Source organism: Mirounga leonina, unplaced genomic scaffold, assembly GCF_011800145.1.
Source record: "Mirounga leonina isolate KUSES-001 unplaced genomic scaffold, KU_Mleo_1.0 Mir_176, whole genome shotgun sequence".
NCBI classification, from domain to species: Eukaryota; Metazoa; Chordata; class Mammalia; order Carnivora; family Phocidae; genus Mirounga; species Mirounga leonina.
Genome location: NW_023270454.1, coordinates 43,702,663 through 43,716,844, shown reverse-complemented (window position 1 = coordinate 43,716,844; position 14,182 = coordinate 43,702,663). Strand labels below are relative to the sequence as shown.

Below are 14,182 nucleotides of genomic sequence, written 5' to 3'. Positions count from 1 at the left end.
ACACAGGAAGACCATTTCTAAGCTACAGAGGAGAGGAAGTGTATCAGTGATATCTCTTACCTGATTTTTGTATGTCTCACAATAAAAGAACAAGTAACTAATTTAGTTATATTTGTTGGGGAGAAGTGTCCTCAAATCACAAAGCACAAAATCTAAATTCCCAAACACAAAACACAAGACCAACAAACAAACCACCACCCACAAAAACAAAAGCAACACAAACCTAAGTTTATGGACATATTTTTTCTCTGTGTCATTTCATACTTCATTTTACTCAAGGCTTTGATCAGCTCTTGGCGATTTCTTTCAGTTTTGTTTTTTAAATGTAGCATTTTTTCCTTAAACTCCAAAATATGGTTTCTGCAATTAATTAATTGATTACCTGCAAGGAAAACATATGTGTATATATTTATATATGTAGCAACAGTATCATAAAATTTTCTATAATATATAATGAAAAAATAAAATATATGCTTCAACATAGCTGTAACACTATGGGTGTACATATAGATGTACATAGTTTATATATATATATGTATATACAATACACATAAGAGGCTGGAGAAAGAGTGAGATGTTAAAACAGTACTATCTGGAAGGTGGAATTATTATAAATGGTTTTTGCTTTATTACTTTGTGCTTTTCTATATTTTCCAAATTTTCCATTTTGTGCACATATTAGATTTGTAATTAGAGGGAAAAACCAATTGAGACAAAAAATTCACTTTTAAGAATTTATCTGAAGAAAATAACCAGAACTATGTACACAGATTTGGCTCTAAGGATGTATAACACAGGCAGCAGCATTATTAATCATTATAAGAAAATCAGAAACAGCCTAAATGCTCAACAATGGACATATGCTAAATAAATTACAGAATATCCTTTTAAAAGTTACAGTGGCTCAGGTGTTAAATCATGTATAACTGAATCCCAGTTTCATCACTTAATACTTGTGTGATCTTGGACACGCTATTTTACGTTTATTAACCTCTGTTCCTTCATATATAAATGGATATCCAAAAATCCCTGCCCCAGAGTTGGGAAGAAGTGGTAACACTAATGCATATAAGCCATGAAAAAGCACATGAAAAAAAAACACTTTGACAAATATCTGACAAATATTATTTATCAATGGGCTACATTTTATTCATTCGCCAATGTAATACTATACAGCTATGAAAATCATCTTATAGAATATTTAATGTTGTAAAAACAATTGCTTTTTAAAAACAAAACTATGTATAAAATCATTTCTTTTTTGTAAAACAACACATATACAGATAGTTTCATGTGAGAGATGATAAAAGAATAAACTAGGGCAGAAAGGATTAGGAAATAGGAGTAATAGGAAAAACATCTAAGAGCTTTTATTGAAAAGACTTTGAACTGACTGAGAGAGATTAGAATCCCTACTAGGTTTCTGACATGACTACAGATTTCTTCAGTCTGAATTGGGAAAACAGGAAAAGGAGCCGTGATGATGCTTATGAGGCATCTACATATGTGGCAAACATTTGGCTCTACGACTCTGAAGTTCAAGGGAGAGATTAGGGCTGGTGTTATAGATTTGAGAGCAAAAGTGAGATTGACTTATAACATGGAGTAAGAAAATGTAAGGATAAAAACTCTCCCAGTCTCATTTCCTGTTTGTGTCCTTCCCTCCCTGCCTTGGCTCACACTAGCCTTAGCCTTGGGCGGAGGATTCAGAATCTGAAGTCCAGCAGGTGCCTAAGTGGTTCCCAGAGGTCTTGAATACCTGGCCATGGGCAGACTCGGCACCCCCTGACAGCACTGTACATCCACCTTGCTGGTTCCATTCACCTTTCAGATAGGCCAGCCTGGAACAAAACTTATGTCTTGCCTGAGCTACCCTACTGAGGACAGGAAGCAACCAATAAACTGTAATATCCTGATATTTCTCTCCCAAGCCTCAATGGATCATCCACCCCAAGATACAACAGAGGAAATTAAACCTGCTGTTTCACTGCTCTCTAACAAGACACGTCTCTCCCGCTTGGGTTGGAGGGGGCCCCACTTCTCCAGTCCTCACTCAGTGGCCAGCTCCATCTCTAGGGTCTCTCACAACACCTCTCCATCTCCAGTTCTGTGTCACTGAATCTCTCAAATGCAACAATTACATATTATATGGAGTATCCTGCCAACAGGGACTCCCATCCATGGGGTACAAACACAAACACGTAGATTCAGGTTTTATGCATAGTTGGGCTTGCTGAAACAGGGCAGTGGAGGTTTAGGGAAAGACCCAACTGGCTGACTAACCATTACAGAGAATCCTATAATTATGAAGACTTCTTGCAGTCTTTCGCAGTGAGCCTTGTGCCCCATCCCTGCACAAGTCCCTAGCCTGTTATGATACAACCAGCAGAACTCAAGGCTCTACATGTCTAGTCTTCACTAGCGAGTGGCTGGTGGCACAAGATATACAATTTCCTCCCTCAATCCACCTCCAGGGAAAAGCCAGACAAGAGTGAATGACAAATGACAAGAGTGAAAAGGCACTGCTGGATCCAAGCCACAATTTAATCTGTACATATACATCTCTCAGTAAGGAAAAGATGGAGGACTTGCTGCTCTGAACTATTTTTTTCTCAGCAGCCTCTTGAAGGCCTCCTAATCTGGGCCCCAGAATCAACCCAGCTGAAGCAATGGTTCGTCTCCCTGGTTGGCAATTTGTGTTGGTCATCACTGCCCTCACAGTGCAATACTAGGAATTTTGCATATTCTCTACAGATGGAAATATATGGCTACAGCAGAGAGATCAACCATTTGGTCTCAGTAGAGAGGGGGATGTCAAGAGTAAAAGCAATTTTCTGTTCCTTCCTGAAACACTGTGACAGAGAGTTCAGAATTCACATATACAATTCCAAGCAAAGCCTGAGTTTTTCTTTGGGAAGGGATGCTCTTCTCAGGGACTTCTATATCTCACCAGCCAGAACAGTTGCCTGGCCATGCAATTCATTCCCTCGTTCAACAAATACTTATTAAACTAAATACTGTTAAATGTCCTGGGGATATGACAATGTACAAAACAGAACTCCTGGCCCCCTTGGAACTTACATCCTACTGAATGGAAAAAACAAGAAATAAGTGAATCATACGTTTATGAGTACCAAAAAAATATAAAGCAGGGAAAAAGGATACAGAGTGTTGATGGTGGGGGGAGGTTTTAACTGTAAACAGGGTGATCAGAGAAGGCTTGAGGAGATAACGTGTGAGCACAGACAAGAAAAAAGCAAATGAAGGAATGCTGCAGGTAACTCTAGTACAGAGAGAAGAGCACGTGCAAAAGCCCTGAGGCAGGAGGGTGCCCATTATCTCCAGAAACAGCATGGAGACTGTGTGGCTGAAGCAAAATGAATGACAGGAAGAGTTGTAGGTGATTAAATTACAAAGCCACCTTTCTAAGTACTTTAGATTTACTTTAAGCAAACTGGGGAGCCAATAGAAGTCTATATGCAGAGAGTCACATAATCCAACTTACAAGAACAGGATCCTTCTATCTGCTGTGTGAACAACAGAGCTGGGGAAACTAAGACTGAAGAAGGGCGATCAGGAAAGACGTCTGTGGCTTAGAAAAGATTGTTAGTGGGTAAGTGCTGAGGAATGGTTTAATTCTGGATATAGTCTGAAGATAAAGAAGATAGGATTTGCTGACATCAAATGTGAGATATGGAAAAAAAAAAAGGAGGCAATGATATTCTGAGCAACTAGAAGAAAGGAGTGGCCATTTACTAAGATGGAGAAGATGAAGGGAGCAAGTTTTGGTGTGACTACTAGGAGTCTGTCTGGTTTGAGACATGTTAGATTTGAGATGCTTATCACACATCTCCGTAGGCAGCTCCATGTGTGGGTCTGGTGGGAGAACTGGCCTGGCCTGGCCACAGACATTTAGAGAGACCTGTGGTAAGAAGCAGGAGATCACTAGGAGAATGAGGATGAGCAGAGAAGAGATGAGGCCCAAGGACTAAATTCTGGGGCACCCCAAGTTATAAGTTGAACACATGAGAAGTCAGTAACAAAGCTAAGACAGATTAGCTGGTAAGGCAGGAGGAAACTCGAGTGTGTGTCAAGACCTTGGAAACCAAGTGAGAAAAATGTGTCAAGGAGATGAAAGTCATCAACTGTCAAGTGCTGTTGAATAGGGCAAGGAGGATGAGGACAGGGTGGGAGCTGCGAGACAGCGGTGTGCAGTCCCTAGCGAGGTAAAAGCCTAGCTGGAGCTGGTTCAGGAGAAAGCAGGACCAGTGGGCTTAGAGACAGGGCAGGGGGACAACTTTTTTGGGGGGGGGGTGGGAAGGGGCACAGGGAGAGGGAGAGAGAGAGAATCCCAAGCAGACTCCATACCCAGCGCAGAGCCTGATGTGGAGCTCGATCTCATGACCCTGAGCCGAAACCAAGAGCTTAACCAACTGAGCCACCAAGGCGCCCTGAGTGATTTTTAAACTGAACTGTGCTTTAATCAAAAGAACTGCAACTATCCCAGATAAATCTTGAATATTCATAAAATGGATACTATTTAAAGATGTTGACAAACTTCAGAAGTAGACATAGTTTAACCAATATAACCCTATGTTATTGGGGTTCCTGGGGTAATATTCTCTCTGCAAACTGAATCATGTGTTTGAAGTTGATATATCATGGGTGATGCAACATAGCTAAGCTTCCACAATGTTAAGTCAGTCCCTGAGGGATCAATTTGGTAAACATGAAAACAAAGAGTTTTCTCTACAGGAAGTAGTATTTGCAGAAAACAACCATGCAAAACAGTTAAAGGATATATTCCCTAGTCTTACATCTGCTTCTTATACAATTTTACTTGATAATTCTATTTAACAATATTCTATTTAAAATATTTACACTACTTTCATATTCACTCAGGTATTTTGTGAGTGTGAGATGTTATAAAACTATGTTTCAAAGGTCTGAAATAAACAATAATTTGATGTTTTGAATCAAGTGTGGTGAAATTGTGAAAACAAACACCAGTCCATGTGTGCAATGGGCCAATGTGACTTCCGCCCATAAGAAAGGGGCCAGGTGAGATCCTAAATACCACTGACCTTTGTTTCTCACAGCAAGAGTCCAAGGCACTGCTATCCAGCAGAAATAAAATGTAAGATACCTTTGTAATTTTGAATTTTCTAGTAGCCACATTTTAAAAAAAGTAAAAAGAAACAAGTAATTGTAAAGAATATATTTAATGTGGGGCACCTGGGTGGCTCAGTTGGTTAAGTGACTGCCTTCGGCTCAGGTCATGATCCTGGAGTCCCGGGATTGAGTCCCACATCGGGCTCCCTGCTCAGCAGGGAGTCTGCTTCTCCCTCTGACCCTTCCCCTCTCATGCTCTCTCTCTCTCTCATTCTCTCAAATAAATAAATAAAATCTTTAATAAAAAAAAGAATATATTTAATGTAATTCAATATATCTGAAATATTTTTCAACATATAACCAACATAAAAAATAACTAATGGAATAGTTTACATTCTTTTTTGTACTACGTATGCTGAATCCTGTGTATATTTTATACTTACAGTACATCTTAATTCACATGCAAAATTTTAATAGTAACAGTGAAATGCAGTCTTACCAAAACAGTAAAATTTTGCTTAATGGAGAAATATTTTGCACTGCTTCAGTCTTTATATTTAAGTTTAAGTTAATTAAAACAAAATTTAAAATTTATTTTCTCAGTTACACTAACCATATTTCAAGTGCTCGACAGTCACCTAGATAGGGGTTGCCATATTGGACAGCAGTTTCTTGGCATCAGCTGTGAGCTTATTAGAAATGCAGTATCTATCTCTTGGGGTGCCTGGGTGGCTCAGTCAGTTACGTGTTGACTCTTGATTTCGACTCAGGTTGTGATCTCAGGGTTGTGAGACAGAGCCCCGTGTTGGGCTCCACACTGAGCACAGAGTCTGCTTGAGATTCTCTCTCCCCCGCTCCCTCTGCTCCCCCCCCCACTCGCTCACATGCATGCATGCTTTCTTTCTCTCTCAAAAAAAAAAAAAAGAAAAAAGAAATGCAGTATTTCAGGCCTCTCCCCAGACCTACTGAGTCAGAATCTGTGCTTTAGGGCGCCTGGGTGGCTCAGATGGTTAAGCATCTGCCTTCGGCTTAGGTCATGATCCCAGGGTCCTGGGATCGAGTCCCGCATCGGGCTCCCTGCTCCTTGGGAGCCTGCTTCTCCCTCTGCCTCTCTCTCTCTGTCTCTCATGAATAAATAAATAAAAATCTTTAAAAAAAAAAAAAAAAGAATCTGTGCTTTAATAAGATTCACAGGTGATTGGTATACACGTTAAAATTTAAGAAGCACTGTTATAGATCTCTTTAATTGTTTCACCTTTCTCATCATTGACTTTACCATAGTTCAGGTCATTACTGCCTCTAGCTACACTATTATAACTGTCTCTTAATTAGTCTCTCACCTCCAACCCACAATTAATCTTCTGGAAACACTGCTCAAAGACTTCAAATGATTCCCTGAATGCTTACTGAATTAAGTCCAAACTACTTGCCTTCACATACAAGGTCTTATCCGATATAGCCATGACCTGACTCTCCCACCCCATTTCATTCACTAAACCCCTCCAGCAATGAGAAGCATCCCAGGGTATGCATTCTTTCTGCCATTTAATATGTAACCATGTGTTATTCACTGAGCTATATGACAGGTAAACATGGATAAAGTCAGGTTCCTGCTCTAAATTACCCGACAAGAGATGGAGGAAGGAGCATGTATTTAAACAACCAATTAATATAATTGTGAAAATGGAGTTATGCTCAAGTGCCACAGGCAGAGAGAGGCAGAAATGCTTAACTAGTAAGGAAGACTGAGGAGTGGGGGAGGGACAAGGGAAAAGGTTTCAGAGAAGATGGGGTATTTGAGAACTTGAAGAATGTACAGAATGCCGCCCTACAGCAAAGGGCAGGGAAGGGCATTCCAAACTAAGAAAATAACAACATAAATGCCTAAGTATGAAATGGTATGGCATACTGAGGGGAAAGCAAGTAATTCACTCAAGGGGTCAAAAGAAAGGGGAATGAATGGCATGAGGCTGAAGTATTGGCAGACCACTTCAGATTTATTATTCATTTATTTGTACCCAACGTGGTTCCAAAGAAGACTATCCGAAGCAGTTGGTAGGAGATGAAGGTAAAAAGGTAAAATATATTTTGGATTATTCCACTCCACATATACTTTGCAATAATCAAATCACACTACGAACAACACCCTTTGAACTCCCTTTGAGTGGTCCCTCTATGCGTCAGGTCTTATGATGAAATATTTCAGGCACTACAAAGCATATATAAAACAGTTCGAAAGACAATAATAAAAATGAGCATCCATGAATCCACTACTACCTTAGCCTTGAATAGTCCATCTGTTTTCTTCCAAGATTATGTTCCCTTTCGTCCTTATTCCCAGATAAGTAGAATTCTGAATTTTGTATTAAATCTTCCATTGCTTTTCTTTCAAGTTTTACCACTTGTGCAAGTTGACTCATATGTTTTTAGATATTAATAAATAAAATAATACTTATATGTATTCTTCTGTACTTGCTTCTTTTGCTTAATTTATGTTTTTGCAATCCATCCATACTGATAAGTCAAGCTCTAGTCCATTCACTTCCACTACTGTTAAATGTTCCACTGTTTTGAATATACAGTAACACATTTAGCTCTTCTGTTGATGAACAATTATAAAAAATGCTACCAAGAATATACCAGGTTGATATATTCAAGACTTTCCCTTTGATATATCTGGTGGTAAGGATGTTATTTTAAATACTGAACAATCTTGGGACGCCTGGACGGCTCAGTCGTTAAGCGTCTGCCTTCAGCTCAGGTCACGATCCCAGGGGCCTGGGTTCAAGTCCTACGTCAGGCTCCCTGCTCAGTGGGGAGCCTGCTTCTCCCTCTGCCTGCCGCTCCCCCTGCTTGTGCTCACTCTCTCTGACTAATAAATAAATAAAATCTTTAAAAAAACAAATATTGAACAACATATATGGCATGGGTACTGATCAGTGACAAGAGGAGGTGGCCATAAACCATTGGGTAAGGTTGCACACTGATTTCAGTCCTGACTAGCAGAATTGCTAGGACACAGGAAATGCATGTCACATAACGAAAGTGACTGAATGTATGTATGTATACTCCCCACTCCCAAGGGGAGTGTGTGCAAATTCCTGCACTTCCCCATCCTCACCAAATGTCTTATCTCCTAAATTTAAAAATCTGAATGGTATGAAATGCTATCTTGTGTTTTTAATTTGCATTTCTTTGATTGCTAATGAAGTTCTTCCATGTTTATTCAACATTTATGTTGCACTTGGCCTTAGAGTCTATGTTGCTGATATTAATATAGCTACATCAACTTTCTTTTGGATCAGGTTGCTGGTATATACTTTTCCATCCCTCTTCCAACATTTCTCGATCTTTAAAATTTAAACATATCTCTTGTAAACATTATCAAGTTTGGTTTTGTTTTATATAAAGTCAGAAAATACTGTAATTTCCTTTTTGGAGCATTAACTATGAGTGATATTGTTATGCATGATTTTACGATTATTTTAGTAGTTAAACCAGAGATTTCAATGGGAATCTTTGACTTATTACAGTCTAATACAAATTCTCACATTCTCACTTTTCAACAGTGCTGCAAGTTTAGTACCATTTAACTCCATTTACCCCTCTCCTATCTTATCTTGTAATTATTGTCACACACTGTTGTTCTAGATGTACTTTAAATTCCACATGACATTTCAATTACCGTCTTGATTGGCCCACATGTACATCCTGGACTCTGCTGACTTCGAGCTACACCTGGGACTGAAAGAATAATATTCCATTATAATAGAATATATAAAATTTCTTTATCCATTCATCCACTGAAGGACACTTAGGATGCTTCCATAGCTTGGCTATTATAAATAATGCTGCAATAAACATGGGAATACAGATACCTTTTCAAGTTAGTGTTTTCACTTGCTTCATATAATATCCAGAAGTGGAATCGCTGGGTCATATGAGTAGTCCCATCTTTATTTTTTTGAGGAAACTCCATGCTGTTTTCCCGTGGCTACACCAATTTACATTCCCACCAACAGTGCATGAAGGTTCTCTTTTTCTCCACATCTTCACCAACACTCATTATTTATTGTCTTTTTAAAAACAGCCAACCTAACAGGTATGAGGCGGTATCTCACTGTGGTTTTGATTTGCATTTCCCTGATGATTAGTGATGTTGACCATCTTTTTATGTAGATGGCTTCCTGTATTACTCAGCATAAAAGTCGTAGTTCTTACTATGGTCTCCATGATCTTATCCCTCTACAACTCTTCCTTGTTCACATTAGCCTCCTAGCTGTTTCTCAAACATATCAAGCTGATTGCACCACAGGGCCTTTGCACCAGCTTTTCTCATTGCCTGGAAAACTCTTCCCCCAGATATCCACACAATAGCCCCCCTTACTTCATTCAGGAATAGGCATTAATATGAATTTCCTTAACCACCCTATCTAAAATAGCACTTTCTCTCCCTTGTCAACAACTGACACCATAGAGCATTATCATTCCTGTTTGTTGTTTATTTCCCTTAACCAGAATGTAAGCTCCCTGAAAGTGAGGGTTTAAAAATTTTTTGTTGCCTAGTTCCTACAACATGAAGTATTTATCAAATTCATTAATTCACTCATTCATTCAACCAGACAACAAATATTTAGCATACTTCTTGTATCAGCCATTTTTCCAGATGCTGGGGACACAGCAGTGAACCAAACAGGCAAAAACAGAAAAAATTCTCCTCATGGAGCTTACATATTTATAGAACAAATTAATGAACTGTTAATACTATGAGCTTATAGAAACAAAAGGTTATAGGCACATAAAAATTTAAAAGGGTAAAGAAGGCCACTAGGTTGTGGCCAACTTTTTTTTTTTTAAGTAGGCTCTTTGCCCAGCATGGAGCCCAGCGTGGGGCTTGAACTCACTACTCTGAGATCAAAACCTGAGCTGAGATCAAGAGCTGGGCGCTTAATCAACTGAGCCACCCAGGCACCCCCGGCCATCTTTCTAATAAATATTCCCAAGTTTTCATTGATAAGAATTACAACTATGGATCAAATTTTAAAAACCACTGGGACTATCTTTGGTGTCTTATAAAAATCGCTGCTTCCAAAACTAAATGAAGTCTGTTTTCTTTTGTTGACATAAGAACATCTCAGGACTGATTTTGTACAAGGACTGATTTTGTAACTATTTTAGACCTAGATTACACAGAAACATAAATGTAAAACATGAGAAACCTGTTTTATCAGTTATTCGAAGAGTGGTACATTTTCAGGAACAGTATCTCATATTCTGAATTTGAATATATGAATGCTGGGAATATAAATACTTTGAGGGACCAAACTTCTTTTTCCTGGTCATAACACAAAGTCCACAGTTTATAATAAATAATATAATAATATTAGTTGTATTAAAATGTCTTGACATTACCAAACTGCCTTCCAAAATTACTCTAAAAGGGAGTTTACATTTTACTTTCTAATTATGAGTAATGATTTATTTTTTGTTATAAAAGTAGAAATTGTTTATTGTCCTAAAATGCATAAAAAACACATCTGGATAATGTTCCTTACAGAAAATGAAGAAGGGGGAATAAAATGATTAAAAATCAGTAGTATAAATCAGACAAATTATTATGTATTCCTAATCCTTTGAAACAAATGGAGAATGTTGATATTGTGTATACATGACAAAATTCCGTATTAATCAGAAGACTAAAGCCACTTCCAAACTCGATCCTTGACACCACCACCAAGGTTACTTTGTGTGAACCCTGGGTCATAAATGTGTTTAATAAGAATGAAAAAAATTTTTTTAAAGATCTTTTTTATTTATTTGACAGAGATACAGCGAGAGAGGGAACACAAGCAGGGGGAGTGGGAGAGGGAGAAGCAGGCTCCCCCCTGAGCAGGGAGCCCGATGCGGGGCTCGATCCCAGGACCCTGGGATCATGACCTGAGCCGAAGGCAGACGCTTAACGACTGAGCCACCCAGGCGCCTCAATAAGAATGAAAATTTAACCTAAAACAACCTAAGGACAATCTTGGAAGGCTGGCTTAATATATTTACAGGATTCCTGAGCTTAAATTAAAAATCCAACTACATGGACGCTAAAATGTTACACTGGCCAATGTAATGCATGGTGATTAACATAACACAATAATAAAAAAAAATCAATAAAAATAAAGCTCTTCTATTACTCTCAAAAAAAAAAAAATGTTACACTGGCCAATGGACAAGTAGAGCTGAAAGATAAAATGCTGGAAATCTAGTTAAATTTGAATCTCAGAGGGCGCCTGGGTGGCTCAGTTGGTTAAGCAACTGCCTTCAGCTCAGGTCATGATCCTGGAGTCCCTGGATCGAGTCCCGCATCGGGCTCCCTGCTCGGCGGGGGGTCTGCTTCTCCCTCTCCCACTCGCCCTGCTTGTGTTCCTGCTCTCGCTGTGTCTCTCTCTGTCAAATAAATAAATAAAATATTTAAAAAAAAAAAAATCGGGCGCTTGGGTGGCTCAGCCGGTTAAGCGACTGCCTTCGGCTCAGGTCATGATCCTGGAGTCCCTGGATCGAGTCCCGCATCGGGCTCCCTGCTCGGCAGGGAGTCTGCTTCTCCCTCTGACCCTCCCCCCTCTCATGTGCTCTCTCTCATTCTCTCTCTCTCAAATAAATAAATAAAATCTTAAAAAAAAAGGGGGGGGCGCCTGGGTGGCTCAGTTGGTTAAGCGACTGCCTTCGGCTCAGGTCATGATCCTGGAGTCCTGGGATCGAGTCCCGCATCGGGCTCCCTGCTCGGCTGGGGGTCTGCTTCTCTCTCTGACCCTCCCCCCTCATGTACTCTCTCTCATTGTCGCTCTCTCAAATAAATAAGTAAATCTTAAAAAAAATAAAAAAATAAATAAAAAATAAATTTGAATCTCAGATAAACAGTAAGTCTTTTGGTATAAATATATTCTGTGCAATTTTTATACTAAAAGTTTACTCATTGTTTATCCAAACTTCAAATTTCCCTGGGCAATCTCCACTTTTATTTGCTAAACTGGGAACCCTAAAGCAAAATGAATTAAAACCTCGGTGTGTTTCGAAGCAGTAACGTCAGCCTCACGGTTCATTTGAGAAAGTTCAGGTGCTATATACCCGTGCTCTAAATTGTCTCTCCACCACCTCACCCCTTCCTGGCTTCGCAAAAAGTACTCTAGGGAGCCCTGAAGTGTGGCTCAATCACGTAACGTGGAACAGAAAAAGGAAAGGTGTTCGCTTTGTGAGACGAGTTCTTAATTCAAACAGGCACGTTTCTGCAAACGATGGGGAAGAGGAAGACGCGGGCGGCGGGAAGCTGGGCACAAACCGGACCCCCGAACCTTCGGAGGAAAAGGGCGCGCGGAAGCGGCACAGCGCCGGGGAACCGCGCAGGCCGACCCACTAGCGCGCGCGCCTGGCGGGGGTCGCGGCCGCCGGGGTAGACGAGGGGCGCCCGTTACAGCTTAACCGCCGGTCGGACAAGGAAGCGGCGGGGGGCGGGGGGCGCCATCGGTCAAACACGTCCGACGAGAGCGGGCGGCAGCGCCAGGCTCTCACGTCGCCCCGCTTCTCTCGCCCACCCCGCACCCCGGGCCGCCCCGGCAGTCCCGCAGCCCCGCAGCCGGAGAAGCCACCCGCAGCTCACTGGTTTGAGTCATCCTGGAGATGCAAAAGCAGGAGAAGCTGAAGAGCATGACGGCGGCCAGGGCGACCAGCACGTTCACGTGCTTGGTCCTCATGGAGCCCGCCTGGCTGCCCGCAGCCCGCAGCGCGGCGAGGGGCGGCCACACGCAGCGCCCTCCGCAGCGGAGGAGGAGCGCACGCCGCGCCCGCGCCTCGGGGCGCGCGCCCCGCGCCCCTGCCCCCAGCGCGCCCCTGTCGCTGGGGACCCCAGCACGCCCGGCCTTTGGGCGCCCGCTTCCGTGGCTCAGCGCTTAGCCTCTCGACTCCGTTGCTAGGACCGCTGGTGGTTCAACGCCCTAAACTTTGGGCAAGCGCTCCACTGCCTAGCATGTGGTTGGTGGGTGCGCGGTAACTTACTTTATTTTCCTGTAGCTGTACTTCTGTGCCAGACCCTAGGCTAAGCAGTTTGCATATATTATCTCGGTAAATCCTCAAACATCCCAATTTTTTAAAGGCGAGATGAGAATAGTTCTAATATGCTGTTGTTCTCTTCATTTTATCTTGAAAAATAGGAGCCGTTGTGAAATTGAGCCATTTGCTGTTGGGACTGAGCAATACGCTATTGGTTCCTCCGCAAATCGTGTACATAGATAAGCTTATAAATAAAATATGATAAGGTCCTAAATAAAATGAGTATCTTCAGTTTTAAATGAAAGCCATCAAATGCCCAAATAACTTAGGGGGCTTAGATTTTTGTGTGGGAAATGCCCAACGCCAGACATTCAGCTTTATCCCTTTATTTTTTATATTTTGGTACCTCCTCCCCCAGGAAAGGAGCAGGGAATCAACGTTTGTGAAAGAAAGAAGTTATATATAAGATGAGTAGTGCAGGGGCGCCTGGGTGGCTCAGTTGGTTAAGCGACTGCCTTCGGCTCCGGTCATGATCCTGGAGTCCCTGGATCAAGTCCCGCATGGGGCTCCCTGCTTGGCAGGGGGTCTGCTTCTCCCTCTGACCCTCCTCCCTCTCATGCTCTCTGTCTCTCATTCTCTCTCTCAAATAAATAAATAAAATCTTTAAAAAAAAAAAAAAAAAAGATGAGTAGTGCAAGGGAGACTTGCTAAGCTATGCTAAGTTCAATGTATCAGTTTCTCAGACCCTTAAAAACCAAGCCTGGGAAATACTAGGAGAAAATCAGTAGGTTGAGACTCTTTTGGGGCTCCTTGAACTGTGGTTTGCTGTTTGGATTCTCCACGCTGATCAGTCTTCTTATTGGCGGCGACTGGTAATAAGCTACTTCAAACCAGCACTACACCACTGACTGAGCTAGTTTCTGGCTCCTTGAAAGAGAAAAAAGATTTGAACATAGGCCAACCTGAGGATGCCATTATAAGCTGTATTTTCGCATGTGCTGATGGCAGGAGGTGTGACCTTCAGTTGAGCAGTGACCCA

General features: G+C 41.3%; 1 protein-coding gene across 1 annotated transcript in view; it reads right to left on the bottom strand.

The window, feature by feature from the left end:
* Positions 1–12,848, bottom strand: part of MGAT4D (MGAT4 family member D) — a 52,296-nt gene extending 39,448 nt beyond the window's left edge. Inside the window, exons 1-2 of the mRNA XM_035023263.1 lie at positions 12,755–12,848; positions 224–382 (exon numbers count right to left, since the gene is read on the bottom strand). Of these exons, the coding sequence (XP_034879154.1) occupies positions 224–382; positions 12,755–12,848 (253 nt within the window). The remainder of the gene's footprint in view (positions 1–223; positions 383–12,754) is intronic.
* Positions 12,849–14,182: the final 1,334 nt, after the last annotated feature.